Source organism: Harpegnathos saltator, unplaced genomic scaffold (assembly GCF_003227715.2).
Source record: "Harpegnathos saltator strain DR-91 unplaced genomic scaffold, Hsal_v8.6 scaffold104, whole genome shotgun sequence".
Classification (NCBI taxonomy): Eukaryota; Metazoa; Arthropoda; class Insecta; order Hymenoptera; family Formicidae; genus Harpegnathos; species Harpegnathos saltator.
In genome coordinates, this window is record NW_020229878.1 from 94,200 (window position 1) to 119,628 (window position 25,429).

At 41.9% G+C, this 25,429-nt stretch overlaps 4 protein-coding genes and 1 long non-coding RNA gene across 21 annotated transcripts; 2 read left to right on the plus strand and 3 right to left on the minus strand.

Moving 5' to 3' along the window:
- Window positions 1-331: 331 nt before the first annotated feature.
- Impbeta11 (importin beta11) lies at window positions 332-7,817 on the minus strand. Of its 3 annotated transcripts, none has more exons than XM_019841027.2 (18): window positions 7,302-7,817; window positions 6,585-6,713; window positions 6,222-6,322; window positions 6,025-6,138; window positions 5,533-5,939; window positions 5,140-5,403; window positions 4,894-5,049; window positions 4,412-4,455; window positions 4,109-4,291; window positions 3,922-4,033; window positions 3,617-3,837; window positions 2,661-2,825; window positions 2,377-2,569; window positions 2,045-2,282; window positions 1,863-1,959; window positions 945-1,204; window positions 715-856; window positions 332-635 (listed from the first exon to the last, which is right to left on the minus strand). In XM_019841027.2, exons 2-18 carry the CDS (start codon window positions 6,705-6,707, stop codon window positions 531-533), a joined length of 2,925 nt encoding a protein of 974 aa, XP_019696586.1. In that variant the 5' UTR covers window positions 6,708-6,713; window positions 7,302-7,817; the 3' UTR covers window positions 332-530. The 3 variants fall into 3 exon arrangements, with proteins under 3 accessions (XP_019696586.1, XP_011138110.1, XP_011138109.1); XM_011139808.3 differs by having other exon boundaries at window positions 6,585-6,716; XM_011139807.3 differs by lacking the exon at window positions 7,302-7,817 and adding an exon at window positions 6,937-7,151.
- Window positions 7,818-10,158: 2,341 nt separating this feature from the next.
- Window positions 10,159-14,178, plus strand: Mo25 (calcium binding protein Mo25). Of its 10 annotated transcripts, none has more exons than XM_025299559.1 (8): window positions 10,159-10,821; window positions 11,267-11,380; window positions 11,444-11,611; window positions 12,023-12,141; window positions 12,239-12,407; window positions 12,610-12,774; window positions 13,501-13,605; window positions 13,955-14,178. In XM_025299559.1, exons 2-8 carry the CDS (start codon window positions 11,288-11,290, stop codon window positions 14,135-14,137), a joined length of 1,002 nt encoding a protein of 333 aa, XP_025155344.1. In that variant the 5' UTR covers window positions 10,159-10,821; window positions 11,267-11,287; the 3' UTR covers window positions 14,138-14,178. The 10 variants fall into 10 exon arrangements, with proteins under 10 accessions (XP_025155344.1, XP_025155347.1, XP_025155350.1 ...); XM_025299562.1 differs by having other exon boundaries at window positions 10,159-10,730; XM_025299565.1 differs by having other exon boundaries at window positions 10,159-10,537.
- On the minus strand, window positions 13,501-13,961 carry LOC112588760 (uncharacterized). The gene is made up of 2 exons (XR_003113028.1): window positions 13,752-13,961; window positions 13,501-13,688 (listed from the first exon to the last, which is right to left on the minus strand). It is a non-coding gene; the product is annotated as an uncharacterized LOC112588760 (long non-coding RNA).
- Window positions 14,179-14,196: 18 nt separating the features above from the next.
- Window positions 14,197-21,475, minus strand: LOC105182402 (abnormal spindle-like microcephaly-associated protein homolog). Of its 6 annotated transcripts, none has more exons than XM_025299510.1 (11): window positions 21,409-21,453; window positions 21,175-21,223; window positions 20,860-21,025; window positions 19,419-20,697; window positions 19,143-19,341; window positions 18,709-18,924; window positions 18,448-18,602; window positions 15,970-18,123; window positions 15,368-15,552; window positions 15,137-15,253; window positions 14,197-14,919 (listed from the first exon to the last, which is right to left on the minus strand). In XM_025299510.1, exons 3-11 carry the CDS (start codon window positions 21,010-21,012, stop codon window positions 14,713-14,715), a joined length of 4,665 nt encoding a protein of 1,554 aa, XP_025155295.1. In that variant the 5' UTR covers window positions 21,013-21,025; window positions 21,175-21,223; window positions 21,409-21,453; the 3' UTR covers window positions 14,197-14,712. The 6 variants fall into 6 exon arrangements, with proteins under 6 accessions (XP_025155295.1, XP_011138106.1, XP_011138105.1 ...); XM_011139804.3 differs by lacking the exon at window positions 21,409-21,453 and having other exon boundaries at window positions 14,197-14,406; window positions 14,702-14,919; window positions 21,175-21,380; XM_011139803.3 differs by lacking the exon at window positions 21,409-21,453 and having other exon boundaries at window positions 14,197-14,616; window positions 14,702-14,919; window positions 21,175-21,380.
- A 977-nt stretch (window positions 21,476-22,452) lies between these two features.
- On the plus strand, window positions 22,453-24,924 carry Pp4-19C (protein phosphatase 19C). The gene is made up of 6 exons (XM_011139793.3): window positions 22,453-22,861; window positions 22,944-23,209; window positions 23,307-23,459; window positions 23,813-24,064; window positions 24,355-24,593; window positions 24,747-24,924. The coding sequence occupies exons 2-6, from the start codon at window positions 23,060-23,062 to the stop codon at window positions 24,874-24,876; spliced, it is 924 nt and encodes a 307-aa protein (XP_011138095.1). The 5' UTR covers window positions 22,453-22,861; window positions 22,944-23,059; the 3' UTR covers window positions 24,877-24,924.
- Window positions 24,925-25,429: the final 505 nt, after the last annotated feature.

Genomic DNA, 25,429 nt, shown 5'->3' on the forward strand with positions numbered 1-25,429 from the left:
ATTATTTATGTTATGAGATATATAGGGCAACGACTCATAATAAGGCGCAGTGACTTGATATTTTGAGGAGCATAATCAATTTTAGCTGATCTGATGATTAGCGAATCTCACCAATCCCAGGAGCCTTTTTAATCTGCTAACCAAAAAATTAGCTGACTTTTTTAACCAAATATATGATTTTATAAATGACAATTTAATCTTTAAAAATTATACACACCCTCTCTTTCTTTTCTCTGATATAGCAGGTTCTTCGTATCGCTTGAAAAACAAGCTTGTAATGACGGAAATAAAATCAGAGAAGTGATACTAAAGTGATAATAAAGCGAGATCATTTGAGAAAGGAATTGTCGAATGGCGTTGCGGTACCTTTTATTATCAACATTATTAATACAGTGAAACAGGTGGTAGTATCATACAATAAAATAGTGCCGTTTTACAATGGAGCGCTGTAAAGCTTCTTTCATACGTTTACATTTCATATAGCATTTGTCCGACATGTCCTAATTCTGTGTTTTGATCTTACTTCTTCCTCACAGGGATATAAAGTCCTTGAGTTGTTCCTCAATGTCGGGACTAAGTGTAAGCATCAATTGATCGAACTGATTGTCACCGACCATTCTTCGCAACGCGACCAACTGGCAATGTCGAGAATTCGTTTTCAATTTTCGAGCAAGAGTAAACTATTTCGCGAGAACTCGCGACAGATTTTCTCACCTGTTGCTGCACCGTGTCTTTCAAGGATACATTGTGTACAGGGTCGGTGAAGGCGAGTTTCTTTTGCCGCTGAGCGTGCTCGGTTTCATAATCCACTTCCTCGTATTGCGACGGACTGGGTTGATCACCAATCAACAAGGAACTATCAACAAGTACAATTTTCGATTTCAACGCAACTTTCAATCTCGGGACGAACAAGCGTGTAAAACAGAAGACGTTTCGGATCTTACTCGAAAGCATAGCCCATATCGTCAACCTTGGTAATGTCGTGGAGCGCCTCAACGATCATCGCCATTATATGTGGAAAGTGCTCGAGGACCGTGGGAGGGCAATTTGCTCCTAGGAGGGAGCAAAGTGCGAGGGCTAATAATTTACTCCTTTCATGCTGCGACACCAAGGCCATGCCGCATAGCCACACGTGTAAAATCTTGCCAAACACAACCTCCTCCCTCGTATCGTTTCCTTTACTACGCGCTAAATCGCTGATCACCTGCGAGAGAGAGAGAGAGAGAGAGAGAGAGAGAGAGAGAGAGAGAGAGAGAGAGAGAGAGAGAGAGAGAGAGAGAGAGAGAGAGAGAGAGAGAGAGGGAGAGAGAGAGAGGGAGAGAGAGAGGGGGAAAGAGAGAGAGAGAGAGAGAGAGAGAAGGAGAGAGAGAGAGAGAGATTATTTTTCATCCCGAGAGCGGATTTCACCAACAAATACAAACAATATCAAATACACAGACTGACAAAGTAGCCTTGACACATGAAATCGCGATGCTTTAGAATTTTCCATAAGATACATAAGAGAAAGATATACTAAGAAAGATACACATCAGAATACACAAATTAGAATAGTCTTAACACAATGTAGCTAGTAGATTATTAGAACTTTCTAACCATATGAACAAACACATACATTATCTAACCTTTCATTGATTATTCAAGGAAATAGGGACCAATTATATCACATGTTAAGACTAATACAAACAATATATCAGTATATAATGTGCTCTGAGAGAGTATAGTTTCACATCTTGAGGCCATTATGCTTTAAACTACGGCACGAAACTTGTGGCTGTCCTGCAACAGCTTTCAACGACATTGCCGTTAAAAGACAATACAGAACAGACACAGAACCCAGAGCTGATGCGCGTTACTTTTCTTACCTGTACAAAAATATCTCGAGAAACTAGCAAAACTCTCGCGACAATGGACAGATACATGGTCATGACCATCGGATATTCCTCGCCGATGTAAACGGTTCTGGAAACATATCGCATCAAGTGTACCAAGTGTCTCCGCGCGTGTGCAACAATCTGCTTTCCCGCCGTGAAGAAAGTTTACTTACTCAAATATCTTCGGTAAAACAGGCTTGATCAATTCTGTGCCTTGTTGGGGCGATGCTCTGAGACAGGTCTCGAATACCTTCATCGCCATCACTAAGCCATCCGACCGTAAGTCACTCAGAAGCTCCTTCAGTATCTCGATGACTACCGAACCCCACTGCGTAAAGAAGTCTTGCGGGCTCAGCAGTACATACGCTTGAATTATATACAAACACAAACGCAGGTTATCCGCCGACTGATCTGAAAAGCGTAACCGTCAGTTGTGCAACATCCTTCAATATGCGAGAATTCTTCATGATTATTATCGACGTAGAGGCTCTGCTGCTCTGCTAACCTAATAACGCCGGCATATTCCTGAAGAGGCCCAATATACCCGGCGTCGGCGCCGGTGAGTTCTCCAATAAAGCCAACCACAGTTCCAAACCATCGTCTAATAGGTAAACATGTCCCTCTTGGTTAACGTCGCAACTAAGAGCCACGACGTTAACCACCAGCGGCTCCAAAGTTACGCTGTCAGATCCTAGAGCCTTGGGAGAGAGATTTAGAGGAACGATCGTCTATGATCAATATTAAATCGGCAATTAGGCAATTAGACGCATATATACACATGTTATTTACCTTCTCCAAATGTATCAGGGTCGATACTATGGCGCACCTCAACATATTAAATACCTCCGATTGCTGCCAAAGTACAGGTAGATACGTGCTGAGTGCAGCGACGTAAGGCTTAATTTTGCTGCCGACGCGCTCAATGATAAACGACAGCACGAACAATACATGCATCTGAAAAACAGAACAATTCTTGAGAGCGTCGTATTATTACCGCGTCTTACCGCAAATGAATGAGTGAGATTCAATTAGTGTTCTAGGTCAAGGGGTTCAAGATTCTTTTAGAATATATAATATAAATATGTTGAGAAAAAATGAAAATGTTGAGCGGCATAAAACAATCATAGTTAGTTAGCATATGGTAATTCATGGTTTCATTTCATTAGTATTTTAACTTGTTGGTTGCAATATCCAATAGACACACATTCAGAGTATAACGTATCGTCGTTGTCGCAAAGCTTCAAAGTTTTTTATCTATCCTAGTGTTTGTCTTTTTTTCTTCATTGTTTCCTCATTGTTTCTTATGTACTCTAGTGCTTGATTTATTTAACAGTGGAGCTAATGGAGAAAAGATTGTTTCAAAAAGTAGAAGAAAATATTGGTGAATTAGGGTGTCTGTAAGGTACATCGCGACCATTCATGGATAAAAAATATATCATAAATATTATTAACCCTCCGACTAACCGACTAACGGAGGTTTAACAAAAACAGAGTTACAAACTATTATAGATTATTACAGATGGCTTGTATAATTAATCGCATCTATAAATTTAGGGCGGTATTCACATAATCGGATATTACATATTTAAGACTATCCTAAATTTATCTTCAAATGCTTCACAGCGATATAACGATCCGAGAAACATCTGAGAATAAATTGGAGGATCTGAAATATGCGACCCGACTATACACGAGTATCGTCCTTAGATGCGCCAATGAAACGAAAAGTCAAGCTTTATACGTACCTTTGTATCACACTCATTCACTTCCTTAAGGAGAGCGAACAACAGCGAAAATGTCGGTTCCAAGAAAATGGCGAATTCTTCCGGATTAAATTGGAAGTCGTCGATCGCCTTTTTCAAGGCGTCGCTCGCGGCTAATCGAACGCCCAAGTCTTCTGTGGGACTTAGCGCCTCCACCATTAGCATGTAAACATCCGGTCTCAATTCCGCGCTTAATTTTATACCTGCGAAAAATCAAATTCACATATATGCATCTGAAGCGCAAGCGATTTTCTTTTTATACTTCCAATGAAAAATTCGCGTCATACTCGTCCATTGTCCGATCAACCAGCATACACGTCTCCTGATAATTCTATAATTATTATTTCGAATCTTTAATTCCTCCTTCAGAGTCGTCGAAAACCACTGATCAAAGTTCACCTGTAGCATAAAAAATATGTTGGCTAGATCAATTAAAATGTTTACGCAGGACTCTTGACAACACTATCCACTTACCTCGTCGTACAGATCGAATGCAGCCAGGCCAACTGCACGATAAACTGCGTCTTTCACTAAGATTGCGTGCAAATTATTGGGATCGACAGGCTGATGATGCTGTCGCATCAGGTCAACTAGAACCGACGAGAGAACGTCTCTAAAGTTATGGAATATCGCCATAAATACGGATTCGGTGCAGGGCTGCAATATAATACACGCCTGCGTAAATAATTAATTATAGCACATTTATGTAATAATTACGTGACCTTTCACACAGTGGTTTTTACAGCTTATGGTTCAATTACATCTTCAATCACTCACCCTGAGACTGTACTTCCATGATTCTCCGCCACCGTCATCGATAGCTGCAACAAGCATTATTCTCTGTGAGAGACTTTTAATTTGAGACTTAGAGTAATATCACCGGTAGTGATTTATAGTTGTAGTAACTTGTACGAGTAACATAAAAAATATGTATAACGTAAATTACGTTTATAAGTCAGTTTCTAATCTGTTACAGTCCGCGTTTACAAGAACGATATAAAGAACGATATAAAGGTTTAATCATTTGCTGCAACTACTGATGTTTATATATATATATATATATATATATATATATATATATATATATGGTATAATTATAACTATATTACAACATTATACATTATTATATGCACTGAAGCATTTGCAATATCGAGAATTAGAAAATCAGGTTTACATTTATAACGTGCATATAAATGTAAGCAAGTCGGTTTTAGGCTAGTGTGTGTGTGTGTGTGTGTTACAGTGACGCTAATACCCACCGAAATTTTCCGGCTCGGTGTCCCATAATTCCAAGTCCGTGGGAGTTAAAAGGAAATAATGCGTGACAAGTCTGGAGCAAATCTCCGTCAACGTGTCCGGTGTGAAAAATTCTTGCCTTAATTGGTACGCTCTTAACGCTATCGGGTCCTTCGTATCTGTTTCGATAAAAGAAGACATTCTGACGTGCTGATGTCGCTTGAACGAGCGTAAGAGTTACATATATACACATGAAGGAAGAAACGCACCTTCGACAATCTTAGCTGGTCTATAGTACGTCGATGTTAAAATATTCTTCACTAGATTTAGACATTGGATAATAAATCTCTCAAATGCTAATGTCTGACCAGCCTCCGTGAAGCAGTAAAAAACGGAGAATTCTAAGGAAGTCGGTATAAGCTCCACGTAACAAAACGGGTGCATCTCTAGTACTCCCATTAAAACTTTGGTCAAATGTATTATAAACTTCTCGCACATGTCCACCGGTATGCCTCTAGACGCTAAAGTTTTCCCTGAAAACGAACGCAATGTTAACGACACATGTTAAGGGCGCATGGAAACTTTAAGCGAGAGTACCGCTCGTGTACGTCACGCGCACGAAGCGACTCTCTCGAAAGAAATTTTAGAGAGAAAGTACTAACGGCACTCGAGAGCGGCTCTCGCACGCTCGAAAACAACTTTCAAAAATAACATGGCATCCTGAGATTCGGAAGGGTTGGTAAAACCGTTTACAATCAGTTGCCTGAGTATTCTCAGCAACAGCAGAGCTTTCTCCAATGCTTCTTGTATTTGCCGGACGTCGGCGCCGTTCGACGCTAATATTAGGAAGGATTCCGTAAAAGTATTCCACAGGGTCAGGATGAAACTGAACATGCTCGCAGCTACCTCACGGAAAATCCTCTGGGATTCACTCAGGCGTTTAGACGCTAAAGCTTTAATGACATGAAGCAATGTTAATAACGCTTGACGTTGTGCCAAAGGGCTCTCCCGTCTTATAACTTCTAACAAAGTTGGTACTAGTGTACTCCATTCCCTGGGGTAGTCAAGCCTGTATGTAAAACGATAATTAATATATTACTTTAGTAAAAGTATCGGTACAAATGGGTTAGGTATCTCCATGTCATAAGTATTACCTTCCTATCTTTGCAATAAGAATTGCTAATTGTACAGCTAATGGATTCACAGGTTCCTCCAGGTTTGTCAGCAAATGCTGGCGTAAAAATTCTTTTTCATCAGCCCGAATTGCACTAGAATAATGGAGTATATTAAATAAAAATTGTCAATAATACTTCACTTGAGATCAATCCTTATTTATTTAACAATTTCTTACTTTGGGGCATTTATCCTCCAATATTTATCAACTCCAATTTTTAGATACACTATAGCCATCCATCTAACTTCAACAGCCAAGGAATGATTTGATAGAACATTCTAAAAAAATCACATTTAAAATAAGATTATCTTATCTTATCTCTTTCAGTATTAAAGAATTTTATACTTATATTTATGTAAGCTGAAAAGAGAGAGAGAGAGAGAGAGAGAGAGAGAAACTATTATATTTATCTTATATCTGAATATATTTTTAATTTATAGACTCATGTTACGTTCCATAGATGCAGTACGTACATGAAAAATATTGTCATAAAAGCCTATCTTTGTGAATAAGTCTCATTGTTAACAAGGTAATACTTACATATAATGCTATATAAAACCCCTGTTGAGTCTCCCATTGTTTCAGAGTTTGCTCCGCCGATTTCAGGATATTAGGATCTTGGCTGACTGCCTGTTGCAGAACCTCTATCACCCTGGCATCCATGTCTTCCTACTGAGCAGAGTTATGCGTATATTACACAACAAGGTTCTCTCTAACTTTTAATACCTGAGAACTTATCAGATTCCAATATGTAATATCTTTAAATTTGTATACTATCGATATATCCCAATATCGCGCTGCCTCAACATTATCTGACGCCGCGAAACGCGAAACACGATTATATCACCCATGCGTAATTCATCGTTTCGCGAATAAATTCGTGAAAACGCACCGAGCCGTCCGTTCGAGTGCAATTCTCGAACGACCACTCGGTCAAGATCGAGCATGTGGCTGCCGAATGACCGAGGCTCCTCGTCGCGGATTTGCACGACGGTGCAACGTCAGTGCACCGCGTTGCATCAACGCGAGCGTTGAGCGAAAAAACGGACATCTACGCGAGTGTTCATCGGGGCTCACGTCATTCCTCATTCGTCAGTCGCGCGAATCATTTATCGTCGTCCACTCACTGTGCACCGTTCCGGTGCGCGAGATGCCCTCTAACCTGTACAACCTGTACAACGCGCGCTGCTACAAGCAAGAGGAGAGTACGCCGTCCAGACCGAGCACCGAGCGTATGCGCACGCGGGTGCTCGTTACCTGTCTCGCAATCGGTGCCGCAGACTCTCATTCCGTGTGTCCCATTTGTCTCGAGGGCGAGAGTATTTACGTAGTAAATCGATACATAACGAAAACTCTCCAGTTGATCCTCCTAGTCCGCTCCGCTCCGCAGGCCCACTGTGTGTCGCACAACACGCGTGCGTACGTGTGAGTGTGGCACCTTTGGAAGCACACCGTTCTCCACCCCTCCGACCGACGTCGTTGAATACTATCCTTTCTTCCTTTTCTCACTCTCACTCTCTCTCTCTCTCCTCTCTCTCTCTCTCTCTCTCTCTCTTCACACCTCGTTTCGCGTACCGTTGTAGCGCGATGATGGCAATAGTGACAATTGATTGCCGCTGATTATCGCGCGCCGCACAGCGTGCAGCGCCAGGAAATCGCTGGTCTGTTCTTTGTGATTGCGCGTTTTGAATCGTTTTCGGCCACTGCTGATCTTTCTGTTTCCTTTTTTCTCGTTCAATCGGTGCCGGATGCGGCTTACTTTTCATTCGCGCAACTTACGTTGAGACACGAGGCCTGTTCCGAAATTGGTTATGGAAATTTTTCCTCCGTTCTCCGAAGATAGCTGCGGCTGCTGCCAGTAAAGAGGATAAAATTGGCAGCAGTGAAAATTATAATTATTAATTTTAAATTAATTAATTTTTTAGGATCAATTAATTGTTCAGAATCATTATTGCATTAACTCAGGATCACTATTACATCAGCGCTTTACTGATGCGAGGAACGGAACGCAGCACTAGTAACTTTCACTGCTACCAACTTTGTTTTCATTAGTGACAGCAGCCACAACCATTTCCAAACGTAGAACGTGTGACGTAAATCGGACATAGCTCCCCACCGCGTTTCTTCGTCATTCGGCTCCTCCAATAGGAGTCAAGCTGAACAAAGATAGATTGTCATCACGTATTGTTGTTCTCTACAGCTGCACTTCCTGAGCTATCTCGCAATCGCATTGTTTCCTTCTCTCTTCCACCGAGCGTCAAATATACATCTACTTCATCTCGAATGCAGATGGTACAACCAAGCGCAGCCGAAAGGATAGATCCCTCAGAGCCGACCGACCACCAACACCGTCCGTCTCTTTCTAAGCAAGTCTTCGTAGATAGTCTCTCGCGATAGTTCTCAGTCTACTAGAGATGGGCTTCGTCGAAGGAAAGCATCGTCTTTTGATTCGTAATCGATTATCAGAAAAATCGTTTTTGCATAATCGATATTTTCTTAAAAATATCGATAATAATCGATAAGATGTTTTCCTAGTTTATTTTAAATTAATGTGAAAAGTTATATGTTGCAACAATAAATTAATATATTATTATTAAAACCTTAAAGACCCTTTTGCAATGGCTGCAAGCATAAGCTTATATAAGAATAAGGCTATAAGCGTAAGCTACAAGAAATAAACCAATTAAAGTCGGTTGTTCTTATAATAGTCGACTGTTGTTGGTTTATTTTTTACTGTTTACTGTTACAGCGCTTTATTTTTGCAGCTATTATAAACGGGCCTTAATAGTAGTAAACAAATTCCCTAGTGTCCTAAAAATTTAGCAACAAATCTAGTAATATAATCGACGAAAAAAATAATCGATCTAGGGAATAATCGGTTCCAAAAATATCAGTCTCATAATCAATTTTTCAAGAAAATAAGATTCGATGCTTGCTTCATCGATCGATATTTCCCCCTCATTACTCAGGGGCTGCGTTCCGAAATTCACTGCCAGTACTGAAAATACATAGTTTGTGTCACGTATACTATAGATTTTCAGTACTGGCAGTGAATTTTGGAACGCAGCCAGGGTGTTTACGGTAAATCGAGTTCGAGTTAGTTCCACTAGGACTGAAAGATATGATAGGCACGACCATCTACTATCTTCGTGATTTGATGACGACAACTCTCATAGGGCCGGTTGTTCCAATTTCTTGGTAAGTTAAAGCCCTAGACACAATGCCAGGCACAGGCAATAAGAATAAAAATAGACCAATCACAATAGATTATTCTTGTAATAATCGATTGTAATTGGTCTATTTTTATTCTTATTGCCTGGTATTGTGTTTAGGGCTTAAAGGCCATTGCACGTAAAAAAATTTTAGTCGTAACCGTAAGACCGTAAGCAAATTGACCAATCACAATCCAGCATCTCGAAATATACGAATTGTGATTGGTCAATTTGCTTACGGACTTACGGTTACGACTAAAACTTTTGTACGTGCATGGCCTTTACTGATAGTTAAATCATACGTTTGTCTTCGTTTTTCCTTCAACTTAGACAAAAACAGAGATATGATTTAACTATCAGTTAACTTACCACGAAGTTGGAACAATTGGCCCATAGACATATAGAGTATATCTAGACTGCGCGTTCTCCCAAATTTCAAGAGTAGGGTTATAACTCTCGGAGAAAAGGAAGCACTCTGTTTTTACTGTTCGTTCTCTCTCGCACAGTCCCGATGGAAGCGGAATAGGGGGCGGTAGTTGCTATACACCAACTGCCTCCCTTAAGCCAGCGGCACACGGTGCTTGTTTTCGTGCTGGATTGCTTGCTGGATGAAAATACTGCGTTTTGATTGGTACATTTCCGAAGATGGATGGAAATGCACCAATCAGAACGCAGTATTTTCATCCAGCAAGCAATCCAGCACGAAAATAAGCATCGTGTGCCGCTGGCTTAAGTTAGAATCCTCACCTCGTAACCGAGCGTGCGCGCATGAGCGAACGAACAAGCAAGCGCGAGCGCGTCCGCGTCCGCGACCAGAGTTGCGATTTGCGATCGGAGACTCGATTCTCGGTCGATCGTTATCAATGGCTCGCTCGTCATCGTCGCCACCACTTCGAGATCTTCCGCGCGCGCGCGCGTTTTAAGGCGTATCCTCAATCCGCACGGAAATATGGCACAAAGCAACGTCTCCGTCCCCCGTCCCGTCACAGGTCAGGTGACTCGACAGACTCGGTCGAGCATCGCCGAGTGGAGATAATCGTTCGTTGAAGTTGAGGTTAGGACGCCTCAGAACCGATTAACTGCCAGAGCTTCTTCGCGACTTTGTCCCGCGATAGCCGATCCGGTCGCTCCGCGCGAGATCGCCCACGGAGGAGGTCGACCTTGCCAACGACATCGCGACACGATCGCGGACACTGATGACGTCGAGGGTGCGTTGCGCCGTAGCCGCTACACGTACGACTCTGACGTAGTCGGTCGGGAAGTGTCCCGCAGCCAGCGCAGGTCCGAGAGGTAGAGAGATGCTCGTCGTGAATAACGTTACGCGGCGATAGGCTCCGCGCGCTCTCTCGTGCCGCCGATCTTGCGCTCGATCTTCGTCGCCCAGCGACGAATTCCGCGCGAGTCGTGACATTGACTTGACGGCTCAACCGTGTCTGATGCTCCAGTTTTCTACACCTCGTCATTTTCCCCCGTTGTATGTTCCACAACAGTGTATGTGACGATCTCTCGCATTGCGATTGCCAGGATTGCGATCGCTCTCGCGGCTCTTTTTTGCGTTTCCCACGGTATATTCTTTACGCGTGACATGAACATGTTGTATACTTGTCGCGTCATATGATACATGTATGCATATATGTATTCGCGCGCGCGCGCGCGCACACACACACACACACACACACACACACACACACACACACACACGACGCTCGAGACGAAAGTCAATTTTCTCGCATATTTATTACAAACGCATTTACCATTTATCTCTTGGTCTGCCGCGTGTGTTTTGCACAATGTATTAATGCCATATGTATCAATTGCAAAAATAGTAATGACGGAGGAATGCCTAATTGCATTTTTTAAAATCAGATTCGATGATCAGATTATTCATCAGAGTCGCGAACGCTTCTTACATACACTCACTCATCCTGGAATTTCACTTCATGAACGATTAATTGACAATGGAGAATAATAATGAGGACCGTCTGTTTCTTTTTGGGTGTGTTTCGCAAGGTGCGTACATTGTAAGAAAACATGCCTCTGTTTGGAAAGTCCCAGAAGAGTCCGGCGGAAGTGGTGAAGGCTCTGAAGGAGGCGGTAAACGCATTGGAACGCGGCGACAAGAAGGTAGAGAAGGTACGTTGTTGTGGATACGCGTCGGTTTCTACGATGAAATACATCCCGTTTTAGGCGCAAGAAGACGTAAGCAAGAACCTTGTGCACATTAAAAATATGCTATACGGCACGGCCGAGACGGAGCCGCAGGCGGACATCGTGGTGGCACAGTTGGCGCAGGAGTTGTACAACAGCAACCTGTTACTTCTGCTTGTGCAAAATCTGAGTCGTATCGACTTCGAGGTACGTCAGTCTTGCATCATCCTAGGCGCAATTATGTATCTGTATATGGGGGGCAAGTTGTTGCAACTTCTTGATAAGTTAACTGATTGCTAGTAAACCATATGTCTGCCTTCGTTTTTCTTTCACTTTCACAGAAAAAAAAAACAGATTTGATTTATGATTTAACTGCCAGTTAACTTACCAAGGAGTTGAAACAACTGCCTCTAAACACAGTTCGACATTTTGCCAATGATACATTACTCATTGTGCACAAAGGATGCAGAATCAGATTAGTACACTTGTTAGAATGAAAGTCCGCATCTCGTCCGTAACTCAGCGAAGCTTTAGTCAGAGAGCTTATTTTTGAGCTTCTCTGAAAGTATACAAATTATCAGTGATAATTTTTACTCTTCTCCTCTGTTTCCGATTAAGGGCAAGAAGGATGTCGCGCAGGTCTTCAACAACATTCTGCGGAGGCAAATTGGAACCAGATCGCCCACGGTGGAGTACATATGTACCAAACCCGAAATTCTCTTTACACTTATGTCTGGGTGAGTCCCCACTGTTTCTCTTTCTCTTGAATGTCAGTAAAGCAAAATGATAAAGTTCTGTGTCCGCTGATGCTCACGGATGTTCCTTTTTTTGCAGTTACGAACACCAAGACATCGCGCTCAATTGTGGCACTATGTTACGGGAGTGTGCGAGATACGAGGCATTGGCTAAGATTATGATTTATTCGGACGATTTCTACAATTTCTTCAGATACGTCGAAGTTTCTACGTTCGATATCGCATCCGATGCTTTCTCTACGTTCAAAGTACGTCCCGCTCTATCTGCGAAGCACGAGAAGCACGAGAGAGGAGTTTTATTCGAATTTCTTGTTATCACGATACCGTTTATATCAAGTTCAATAAAAATCTCTCGTTACATATTCTCAATGGAATATTTCTCGAGCATTAACGCGTTGCCGGTACTGTGTCTTGCTATGCGTATAATTCGATTCACTGTTTCTTCTTCAGGAATTACTTACGAGGCACAAGATACTCAGCGCCGAATTCTTAGAGATAAATTACGATAAAGTTTTCTCACACTATCAGAGGTTACTCAATTCGGAAAACTATGTAACACGACGACAGAGTTTAAAGCTACTGGGCGAACTACTGCTCGACAGACACAATTTTACTGTAAGTATCCAGCGACGCGTGCAACATTATCATCAATGTAATTCACACTGGAGAGAAATGTCAAAACATTTCTCTCTACATGTGCATACAAAAGTCTCTGTTGTCTTTTGTGTTTTTAAATATAAATTTATTACGATGTTATAATATAATATACGAAAAACTTTCAGGGAAAAGAAAAAGAACATTTATTTATGTAATTCATTTTATGTAGATTCATTTATTTGTTACTTTAAATATAAACTTATTACAGTGTTAATATACAAAAAAATTTTCAAAAATTTTTATGTAATTCATTTTATGTACATTCATTTATTATTTTAAATATAAATTTATTACAATGTTAGTATACAAAAAATTTAAAAAAAAGGACATTTATTTATGTAATTCATTTTATATTACATTCGTTTATAATTCATTTGTGTAAGAAAGAACAAGAAAGTTCTACTAGTAGGTATGATCTATGGTGTTGTTCTAGACCTAATGTTAGATACGCGCTTATATCATGGCAAATTGATCGCTAAGTGGCTAGGTGAGATTGCTCAATTTGTCGACAATTAGAAACATGCAAGTAATATATTACAAAACATACAATAGCATACAATAGTAGACGATCTTTGATGAGGCTTAATCACAGTAAGAAAATATCGGAGAATATTTGTATACAAATGTATGGCTGCGCGTGATCGCATTATCGGAGACGTAATCTTTATGCTGAAAATGTTCCAGGTCATGACACGATATATATCGAATCCAGATAACTTAAAGCTGATGATGAACATGCTGAAGGAGAAGTCTCGCAATATACAGTTCGAGGCTTTCCACGTTTTCAAGGTATGCAATCTAGTCTATGCGGTCCAAATTGAATTTGTAACTCATTATTCATGTAGAGTCATCGATGCATACTTTGACTTCGACTATAAAATTTTGTAGTCATGTAGTGTAAAAAAAATTACGTATGCGTGTGTGTGCATACATACATATTGCGCTGATTCCGATCTTGGATCAACTCCTCCCGTGCGACGATCCGCAATTTCTCAATATACTTTGTACCGCGACCTTGCTATATACAGTCTCTTCTTCTTCGGTCCTTGCAATTATATCCTGACACATGCGAAAGAAACAATCCATTTGTATAACGCTAACGAAGAGTTAACGATGCTCTTCTTCTGGTTGTGCTCAGGTATTTGTCGCGAATCCGAACAAACCGAAACCCATCCTGGATATATTGCTCCGCAATCAGGAAAAGCTGATAGAGTTCCTGACGCGCTTCCATACGGACCGTTCTGAGGACGAGCAGTTCAACGATGAGAAGGCGTATCTGATTAAACAGATCAAAGAACTTAAGTCTGTACATGATAATTAAGTCAAAGAAAATACAATTATTGCTACCGCTATGACTAACTACCACTATAATTATTATTACTATCGAGTCTACTGCTGCTGTTGCTAATTGCGGTTTTATTACTATTACATAGTTATAATTTATCGTCATCACTCTCATCGTTATTAATATCATTATCGCCAACATCATCATTCTCATCATCATCATCATCATCATCATCATCATCATCATCATCATCATCATCATCATTATTATTATTATTATATTATTAATTTTATTTGCGAGTAGCACTGTAAATAAAGATTAAATTTATCTTTTATTGTATTATACGCACACAAATCAAATTATCATCGTTGTCAGTGTTCTGCCACGTTTTTAGGAATGAGTCGATTATTAAAGCAGAATGAAAACTTAATCGTTTTGACTTTTTTGCGGCTTCCTGCACAGGATCGCCAGTTTTTCAATTTGTATCTTTTCGGAGGGTGTTTTTAAATTCATCGCTACAAGTGATGGACAAGTGAGAACATATTTTTCGAGAAGGCAAAACTTTGGTAACGCGTTCATCAGAAGATTACTCTTACTAACCTTGTAAATTATTAATATATATTAGTCCTATCGATAATAGCTAAAATGGCGGCATTCATATTACTGAACTGGAGCGTGCTGCTTCGATCAGAATCATAGCTGGAATATAATCTCTCGAGATTCTTTGATTTTTGAAGTTTAGCCATTGTCGTGGCCGTCGAGACCTTTTGCTGAATGTTTCGCAGCAGCCAGCTTATGTCCGAACGCATTGTCATAGTCTGAAAAAGTCGGAAAACTTCGACAGAAGTAAAAAGAGAATATAGAAGCATGTACACACGTGAAATCTCATATAAATGCCTCAAAATATCAAGAATTATGAAGAATCGAAAAATCCGCTTCAACGGAAATACATCTTCGAATTACGAAATCTGCAGCTACTGCAAGAGCCTAAGAGTATCTAGTCTGCGAACTTTCATCCAATTAACTAGAACATACCTTCGAGTAGTCTTCATCGTGACAAAGGAGCCATATTAAAGTGGCACAATGCAGGAATACATCCTTGTCCTTCGTCGCGTCACTCAGAAGCTTCACTAACAACAGCGCATGTTCTTGCTGGAATCGATGGAAAAGTTTCTCTTGGTTTCTTTTTTTTTTTTTTTCCAGACAGTGCAACGGATTAAATAAAGAACGATAAGATCATCGGCCCCGGGGCATCGGTGAGCTCACCTTAACGATACATTTCCTCGTGTAAGGGTATTTCGCAAGGGTGATGAGAATACTGCACGCTCGCTGGCAGACGATCATCCACGGTTGCGACCTGTTGCGCTGGCTTATCGTTTTGTAAATCTCGTCGACCAGGTTCAGCTGGCAGAGGGTCACACAAACCGTAGGTGAAAACTTCGTTATGGTATCTACGCATGATGAGTATAATGAATACATATTCATATTATCCGCACTCTTCAGTCTGTTCAGACTACTATTAACTACTTGTTCGTGGAACGATACCGCATAATTTAGATGAATCTGACACTTCCGACACCGATATTCATCCGAGAGTTGGAACAAAGTAAATATTTCATTCCTACATTCATCCACGCGCAATTCTTCTACAGAAGCAACTTGAAAGTACTGCTTTGAGTACTGCTCGTGGACTTACACCCACTTTTTATCCATCTTACCAATCTGAGATAATAGAGAACTAATTTCTTACTTCATTGCTTTACTCTCGAAACTTCATCGTCGCTCTCCCTCACGGAGAATAAATGATGCAGCTAAGAACGTGAATTATGCAGTATCGCTTGTCGAACGAGACGATACAACGAGCTCACCCAGACTGCTGAGGCAGGTGAGCAAGGTCCCGACATTATTACAAGTACGCAGTATGTCGATCGTCTGATGCCAATAGTTGTCGCTGGGAAGTATGGCGCTGCCAAGCGGCTGATCCGACGGAGCACCCTCGCATTCGTTCTGAAGATTCAGAACGACCAAGACGAGGTCCTCTTGGTGCCGCCTCCTCAGCGACTCCGCTTCGATCCTCTTCCGCTTACAACGCCAATATACCTGGATCGTCAAAACGGCTCGCCTCACATCGTCGTATCGTCTCATCGCGAGCCTCATCCTGTAATACGATTGAATGACGATCGCGGCCCGCCGACAACGGAGGAACCGCCTCCTCGCCACGAAAGCCCTCCAACGGCTCTGCACGACGATGACGCTCGCCCGGATGTCCTCGTACTCCCTCCTCGCGATGCGACCGGCTAGGGCCGCGCGCCACCTCCTTTGCAGTATAATCACGCAGCTCCTGCGTCGTTCGTAGCACCTTCTCACTTGGATCATTCGCCGCCAATAAGATTGCAGGCAAACGCATGCTTTCCTCTTGACCAAAAACTGCCGACGATCCCGACGAGCCGAGGCACGTCGCCGCCAATAAGTCTGCACGATAACGATGCTCTGACGAAGCTGTTGGTATCTACGGTGGTCTTCGCGCGCGATCATCACCGAGCGCCACCAGGTCTGCACTCGCGTCGCGGCGTCCTTCATCCGCAAGTAGTCTTCTCGAGCGGTTCTGCCGGCCTTCGTGCAAAGGTACCAGGATTCTATCAGAGACACCGCTCGCCGTTGCGCCCGGTAACGCTGCCGTTCTCGCCACCATCGCTGTATCTTCACACAGGAGGACCTCCGCAGCTGATACCTGCGCGAACACGAGGTCGCCCTCCACCATGTCTGTATCCTCAACAAGCAGGCGTCTCGCTTTCGTCGCTGCCGCGCTTGGTACATCTTCCATACCCTCTGGATGACGAGCGCGCTCCTCCTGCAGCGGAGGAACCATTCGCGTTTCTCTCGCGCGAGCCTGCTGGATCGCCACCAGGACCGTATCCGCGTCGCGGCGTTCTTCATGTCGCGATAACGTTCTCGGTGTGTTCTCATCAGCAACGCCGCTCGCCATCTCCTCTGCAACACGAGCACCGCATTCCGGCGTTTGTCTTCCAGCTCACGGCGATTCTTCACGCGCACGCTCTCCCGCGCCAGCCTCCACCATCGCTGCAGCCGTATCGCGGCTTCCTTGGCGCGCAGGAGGCTCACTCGTTCTTCGCTGACTTTCGTCTCGCAGTGTTGCAGTCTCCATGCGCGCTGAATCACGTAAGCGGCGTAATTCCTGCGCTCGTGCAGGTAATTCCTCACGCGAGTCTGCCACATTCGCGAGCGCCACCACTTCTGAATCGTGCGGGCCGCTCGGTCGAACCTCGGCGCCTGGATCTTGCGAACGATCTGCCATAAGAGCGACAAGGTCTTCATGCGGTCGCCATAGGCGACGTACTTGGCCTCCACGTCGTCCGCGAGAACACCACCGATCTGGCGCAACGCGCTCAGCGCCACCTCCACGTTGTGCACCTTCTGCAGGCGCGATATCGCCGGCGCTCTGCACTGCTGAGTGAGTCCGTCGACGCCGGTGATCAGCTCGACGACGCGACACAGCCGTACGCCGTCGCGCAAGTCCTGCCGGATGTCCGTCACCTCATACTCGTACTCGTCGATGTGGGTCTGCCGGTGCGTCAACACGTAGTCGTAGACGCGTAGGATCTTCGTCACGTCACCGACCCCGGCGAGGAGGTCGCGCGAGAAGCGCAGCAGGATCTCGCGACTTGTCTTCCACGCGGCCTGCTTGCGGAACAGGCACGGGTCGTGGGTGATCAGCTTGCGCTGCTTCGCGTAGTCCAGGAAGTACACCAGCAGGAGAAACTTCTTCAGCATGAATTGATTGAGCGCTTTGAGGAACTTCTTGCTTGGGTCGGCCCTGTGGTAACCCGGAGTCCTCGTCAGCTGCGGGTTCGTGAAGAACCGCTCCGTGATGAAGCGGCTGAGGCCGAACAGGTCGTTATTGTTGCGCAGGGGAATGCTCTCGTTGTACACGGCCTCCAGGCCGATGCGTAGCCACAGCGGATTGTAGCACAAGAACACGCTCAGCACATCTTTCTGCAGACCTGCCACGGCACGCATACGGCAACGTTAGACACGACTTCAGGCGCGTGGAGCGTTTTCTCCTGACACTTTGCACGTGTAACGTGCACAGCTACGTGGATTAGGCAGTAGTTAGGTGGAAGACGTTAGAATTACTAGAGCGATCGGAGATGGTCGGTTTGCAATTTCTTATAAAAATTACTCGGACTCTCATACAACGATATACGTCTGATATCTGCAACGAATGTCGCATGAAACTAAGAGACACGGATCGTTGATGATGTTTTGTTATTTTGTTCTTCGTAGTAACGAACAAAGCTCTCGAAGGAGCACATGATCTCACTCACCAAAGTCCCGATGTAGATCACGATCTGGTCTGACGTACAACATCCCCTCGGTGATGCATCTGTCGATGCGCGTTTTCATTCCCGTCATCTCGGCGCGGTGAAGCATGGCGTACGCGTCTCTCCGCAAGACTTGCAGCTTCTTCGTCGTGTGACAACTGCAGATAATTAATCAGTCGTTGAGTTAGACCTCGGCTACGCCTGGGACCTGACTGTTTTTGTCGCGTCTTTCCGTTTTACATCTATCATTGATACAATGTCTACCTGGTGGATGCGGTTCTCAGAATCGCAGCACATGGCGCATTAACATCGATCCCTTCGTCGCGGTCCTTTCGTGACTGCCACTTGTCGATGGTGTCTGTGATCGCGTTGTCGATGTTGACACGCAAGTCCTTCGGCGTGGACAGCACACTGTTCAGCCACAGTGTGAACACCAGTTCCTGCCGCAACAACCACTTCTCGTTGGAGACGCTTGCCGTGCTGTCACGACAGGATTAACGAGATTAACGAGATCAAGGATATTATCGCACCGAGCGATTTCGCGCGCGACGGTACATGAAACTAACTTACAACTTATCAATGTGTAATTAGATGCGGGAAAATTGAAATTATTCCGTGGGTCATGTTTAAAAAAAACCTAACGCGTTAGTGTGAAGTTAAGTTAGTGAACAAGGTATAGATTGCAACTTGTGATGTACTTTTTAAGAAAAGGATTTTCCGTCATGGACGATGTGAAGGGACTCGGCATGAACACTTCATAGATGGAGATTTCCTCGGTGTGCGGCCTCGATTCCCGGGTAACCGGTGTAATCGGGTAAGCCTTCTTCATTTGGCGCAAGGTGCAGAGAGACTTGTTTATCTTGACGGTTGATGCATTCTTCTTCGTGCCTTTTTTCGCTATCGTGATAGCGCCACGTTAGAGAGAAGCTCGATATTACTGAGAAAACTAGCTTTGGAAAACTCACATGACTCACCTGTAACAGGTACAAACAGTTGGAGTCCTTTTGCGTTTCTGCCATTGTGGAGATTTTTTTCCTTCGTGACTCTGCCGGCTTTTGTACTAAACAGTGGTGAACACGCCTTAGAGAGGTATTTCTTTGGCGGGGAGATCTCGATATATACATCTTTTGCATTCTTCACCGTCCCGATATCCTCGGGGATAGTCGTGCAACTAAAGTATCCATGATTTACTTTACCGCTGTAATCTACATTATCTACAAGATGTCCGGAGTGCTCAGTTTTTGATATTTCGATGCGTGATCGCTGAACAATCGGCGACGATGCGATCAAATTGTTCACACCATCTTTGAAGGACAACTCGCAACATTCCAGCGGTCGCGGTGCCGGCGACAAGATGTTACTATTCGTCTCTTGGACGGAAATGGTGGGTATTTCGTAAGTTCGGTGACCGACAGCGAAGGTCTTGTTCCTCTCATCGCAAGTTTCCTCGTTCAATGAGCTCGTGAATTCTGCTGATTCCTTCTTCACAGGCTGCGGAGAAACCGTGATCACGTCCGTAGTTGTAAATTTTAGCTCATTTATCAGCATAGAGAAATTCGACTTGGATCGATCTCCGATACACGCCACATCTTCAGTTACCTCCTCACTGCGTCCATATATCGTCGTAGTGCCATTATAGTGTCTTTTCTCCTTGACGTACGTGGCCCTTCGTATCTCTTGCGGCTTACTCCAAGTAAGAAAGGCTTGAGACACCACACTGCCGTCATTCCACACATTCGAATTCTGCTCGGATAAAATACTTGTTGATTCATGATAGTCATAACGACGGGATTTCATTCTGTCTTCTTGCGTTGTGTAAATTTTCACCTCATATTTGCTCAGGACATTCTCTTTGTTCAAACTGTTCTCATGCTTTGTCTGCTCATCTGCTCTCATTTGTTTACTCAAATTGAGACACAATGACTGACTGCCTTTATTCGGAACACTCAACGACACATCTCCGCAAAGTTGTTTATTTACAGTTGGTACAGAAAGAACAGGTAGTTTCGATAATATTGCTTTCTTTGATAACTTTTTTTGTATCTTTTCTTTATTTGTCTTAGCAGTTGTTGTTATAGCAATGTCATATTTAATCCGTCTGCTATCAGTAAATTGTAGAACATCTCGCCAGCATCCTGTTTCTTTAGGGGACCATTTAATGGATATTGTGCTACTACTCTGTCCAGAAATTTCTAATTTGTCTGTATTTACAATGATTTGACGTTTTGCATCTGGTACTTTTGTTACAGTCACCTGAAAATCATTACTACATATAAAGCAAATCATGCAAAGTGTCAGGTGAAAATTTTTAATAGCCAATCATTGTCCTATGGTGGAATTTGTCTGCACATGATACTACATCAGCTTCTTATGTGAAACAATAAAATAATGTTTTAAGCAATATATTCCTCTTACATTTAATGTCTTGTTGGAAGGATTTTTAACATCCAAGTAACATTCCACGATATTATTTACATAAGCCTCTAGTTCAATCCTTGTCATCGCTTGAAATGGAGCAAGTAACAACGTAAATCGTATCTGTTTGTCCACAGACTGAAATAATTCCATCCTGTACAACTTTCTGAAAGGATGCAAGTCAAATACATAACTATACAATTATTTATAACGAGCATTATGTATACAACGTAAGAAATACATTTAGAAGGAAAATTATATCAGAAACGAAATATATACCACTCAAATGATTCATGAACCAAAATTTACATGTACCTTACTTTGAAGTAATCCTACTCTGAAGCACTTTTATGAAGATAATTTTCTACGCCAATTACAAGGAAATGTAACATAAGAAAAAATACACATCAATTATATCACAGATTTCACGTTGCACTTGTTTTTATAACTTCTCGAGAATAGAATAGAATATCACACTCCTGTCGTATTTTCTGCTAACCGAAAATTATAACGAACTTCTCAATCTTCTCTCATGTAATTTGTAGTTACCTGAACCGGCCTGCTGAACCGACATCCAACGTCCCACGTTCGTAACGAACTCCTTTAATTCAAATTAACATATGTGGGAAATGTTACGCGCATGCGCGGCGGATTCTTTGGACAAGCTCGATCAAAAGTTAAAGCCAGCGGCACACGGTGCTTGTTTTCGTGCTGGATTGCTTGCTGGATGAAAATATTGCGTTCTAATTGGTGCATTGCCATCCATCTTCGGTAATGTACGAATCAGAACGCAGTATTTTCATCCAGCAAGCAATCCAACACCGTGAAAACAAGCACCGTATGCCGCTAGCTTTAAGAGACGGAGCCAATGGCTGCATTCAGCAGACTCAACAGTTGGACAACATTACTAGATTTTCCATTGAATCTCATTCCTGATTGGTAAATACTTCTGGGTCTATGAAGAATCTAAAAGAATGCTCCAATCACAGACAATAGTCACTAAGCGCTCTCTGATCACTTTGTTCTGCTGAACGCGGCCATTGATGTGTATAAAGGCTCGTCTACATTAGCTGTAAGAGTAAGGCTGTAAGGTTGTGTAAAGCGTCGTCTACAATGGCAGTAAGCAGTAAGAAGTAAGCGTAAGCGATAAGAAATAAACCAATCACAGTCGATTATGACAAAAATAATCAACTGTGGTTGGTCCATTTCTTACTGTTCATGCTTACTTCTTACTGCTTGCGGCCATTGTAGACCATGCTTGAGGGAATGCTTGGTCTAGTTATATACGTCATTGGTCAGTCATACAAGCGAAGATACAAGCGAATTGACCAACCACAGTCGACAATTTTTTTTAGAATTTTAGACTGTGGTTAAACTGTGGTTGGTCAATTTGCTTTCGTCTTATGACAAATAGCTTATTGTAGAAGGCCTAAAGCGAGGTCCACAATAAAACTCGTATGGTCCTAAGTCGTAAGGCCATAAAAAAATTGACCAATCACAATTGGTTATTCTCCGACCGCAAGGAAAATAGTCGACTATGATTGGTTAATTTCCTTACGACCTTATGACTTCGGAATTTACGACTTCTATTGTAGACCCCGCTAGAATCTAAATTGTTTGGTGTCGCCACTGCGAGGAGTTCGCTTCCGTGGCGTTTGGATATGGTGTTTCTGTAGCTACGCATACTTTTTTATCGTGGGGACTGTGTACGCATTGTCCCAATTTTTCTTTTATCTTCATAATCGTTGACTGGCGTAGGGGGTAGAGTGTAACAGCTCTGCTCAAAGCCATTTATTGGACCAGAACCAGAACCAGCCACTGCGAGGAGGCAAGACGATTTTCGGAGTAATCGCGAGTATCCCGCCTCCTGCCAGCACGAGGATCAGTTTTGCATCATTTTATTGAAGGTGGGATCCCACGTGCTTTTTTTTTTCCGGTCAAATGCGTCGATTACAACGACTACAACAGTGAGGCGTTGAGACACGACTGTGGTCGGTAGTTTGTAAGTGTTGTACATGCACACAACCTTACCTTAAAATATTCACTTCGTTCTTATTTTCGTCCTTTGTACGCTTATCCGATAGCTACATGACAGTTTATTATCTCTACGTCACTAAAGCTGCAAGAACCCATTGATAAGCGCAAAGCTGCCTTTTCTGGTAAGAAAACCTTCAAACCAGTCTTTCACCGGCACTGTACGATGGCCGATTCTAGTGACTTGGATCGGCAAATCGAACAACTGAAGAAATGTGAGATCATCAAGGAAGCCGAGGTTAAAGCTTTATGTGCCAAAGCACGCGAAATCCTTATCGAAGAAAGCAACGTCCAACGTGTCGACTCGCCTGTGACAGTAATTATTTCTATTCCTTATAAGTAGTAGTAATAATTCTATCATAAGAAATAAACCATTAAAGATATTGGAGAAATTGCACTTCTGTCGTTTTTAGGTTTGTGGAGACATTCATGGACAGTTTTATGATTTAAAAGAGTTATTCAAAGTAGGTGGCGATGTACCGGAAACAAATTACCTTTTTATGGGTGATTTTGTAGACAGAGGATTTTATAGTGTTGAAACATTTCTCCTCCTTCTTGCATTAAAGGTATGTCAACTAAAGGACTGCAATTAATTGGAATTTAGGTAAAAACAAACACCTTGTTTGCTTTGTTTTTACATTGAAATAGAAATTGGTTAAAAAGAACAAACCAGAAATGTTGATACAGCTCCTAAGAGTCTACTTTTACACGAATGTATTACACATGCAAAATATATGCTGATACTGGGAATTATCTCAAAATATTCTTAAGAATTCATTATTAATGGATTACATGTAGGGGTTTGAAAAATCCTGCATAGGAACTTTATTATTATTACTATTACGTGTTCTGTCTGTCATTGTCTTATATCTGCTCAAAACACTTATCTATGACTGTATGTCTATACGTATGTAAACAGGTTCGTTATCCTGACAGAATCACATTGATAAGAGGAAATCATGAATCTCGACAAATAACACAAGTTTATGGTTTTTATGACGAATGCTTACGCAAATATGGAAGTATAACAGTATGGCGGTATTGCACAGAGATATTTGACTATCTATCACTATCTGCTATCATTGATGGCAAGATTTTCTGTGTTCATGGTGGATTGTCACCTAGTATTCAAACATTGGATCAAATCCGAACTATAGATAGAAAACAAGAAGTAAGTAGATTATTGTTTATTGTTTATTATGATTCTTCTTCAGCGATTTCCATATAAAGCTAATCCAGGAGTATATTTTCAAATTTAAAAATTGGTTATTGTTCCTCAAAAGTATTGTGTATCTGTATAATAAATTTGTAAATTGGTAAATATATAATATACAAGGCAGCTGAAATTTTTTTAATCGGTTTGTTGGATTTCACTGTATCGTCTACCTTTATCAAAATTATATATATTGAACCTTTACTTTACTACTTTTTTAATTATATTTTCTCAATTTAATCCTACAGGTTCCTCACGATGGGCCAATGTGTGACTTATTGTGGTCAGATCCTGAGGACACCCAGGGTTGGGGTGTGTCACCTCGTGGGGCGGGTTACCTATTTGGCAGCGACGTTGTTGCTCAATTTAATTCTGCGAACGATATTGACATGATATGCAGAGCTCATCAGCTGGTGATGGAAGGTTACAAATGGCATTTTAATGAAACTGTGTTGACAGTCTGGTCTGCACCAAATTATTGTTACAGGTGTGTGATTTTTATGGTTGTAATATATTTTTTCCTTTTTTCTTTTCTAATGGAAGTTATTCCATGTAATCTTAAGTACACTATTTTATATCTTGGAGGCTTTGATAGCTCTATTTTAACATATCTAATATATCTTTTTTTCTTTTCATACAGATGCGGTAATGTTGCCGCGATATTGGAGCTCAATGAACATTTGCAAAGAGACTTTACGATATTCGAAGCGGCGCCACAAGAAAGCCGTGGTATTCCCAGTAAAAAGCCACAGGCCGATTACTTTTTATAATCAGATCATTTTTAGAGTACAAAAAGAAATCTTCGGCGTTGAACCAGCTTGCGATTGTCTTCTGTTTCTTCTCTACCTCTCCTACTTTATCTTATTCCCATTCTCCCCTCTCAAGCGGTTTACGTCAATGATGAAGAAAACTGAAAGGCTTGCTATTTTTTTTTTATGGCATTGTAACATTTGTGATTGAATCATTGATGATAATCACAAAAGTATTCGAATAGAATTATAATAATATATGTAAGTAACTGATGTAAGATAAAATAAAATTTGTTCCAATTTAATAGAATATAGTATATTGTCATAAACTGAGTGCTGCTAAAGAAATTAAATTTTAGTAAGTAATGGTTTAAGATATTTTGATCATCAGAAAGCAAATTTATACTTTTAATCCGAAAATAACTTCTATTAAGTTTTTTTCATCAAATATAAGGAATTGTTTTCTAAAAAATGGTTCACAATTAATGATTCTTTCAAAATTGTTTCATAATAAGTGTACAATTTTACAGCTCGCACAAGTTTTATCAGATAGAGTTCCCAAATCTAAACCTGA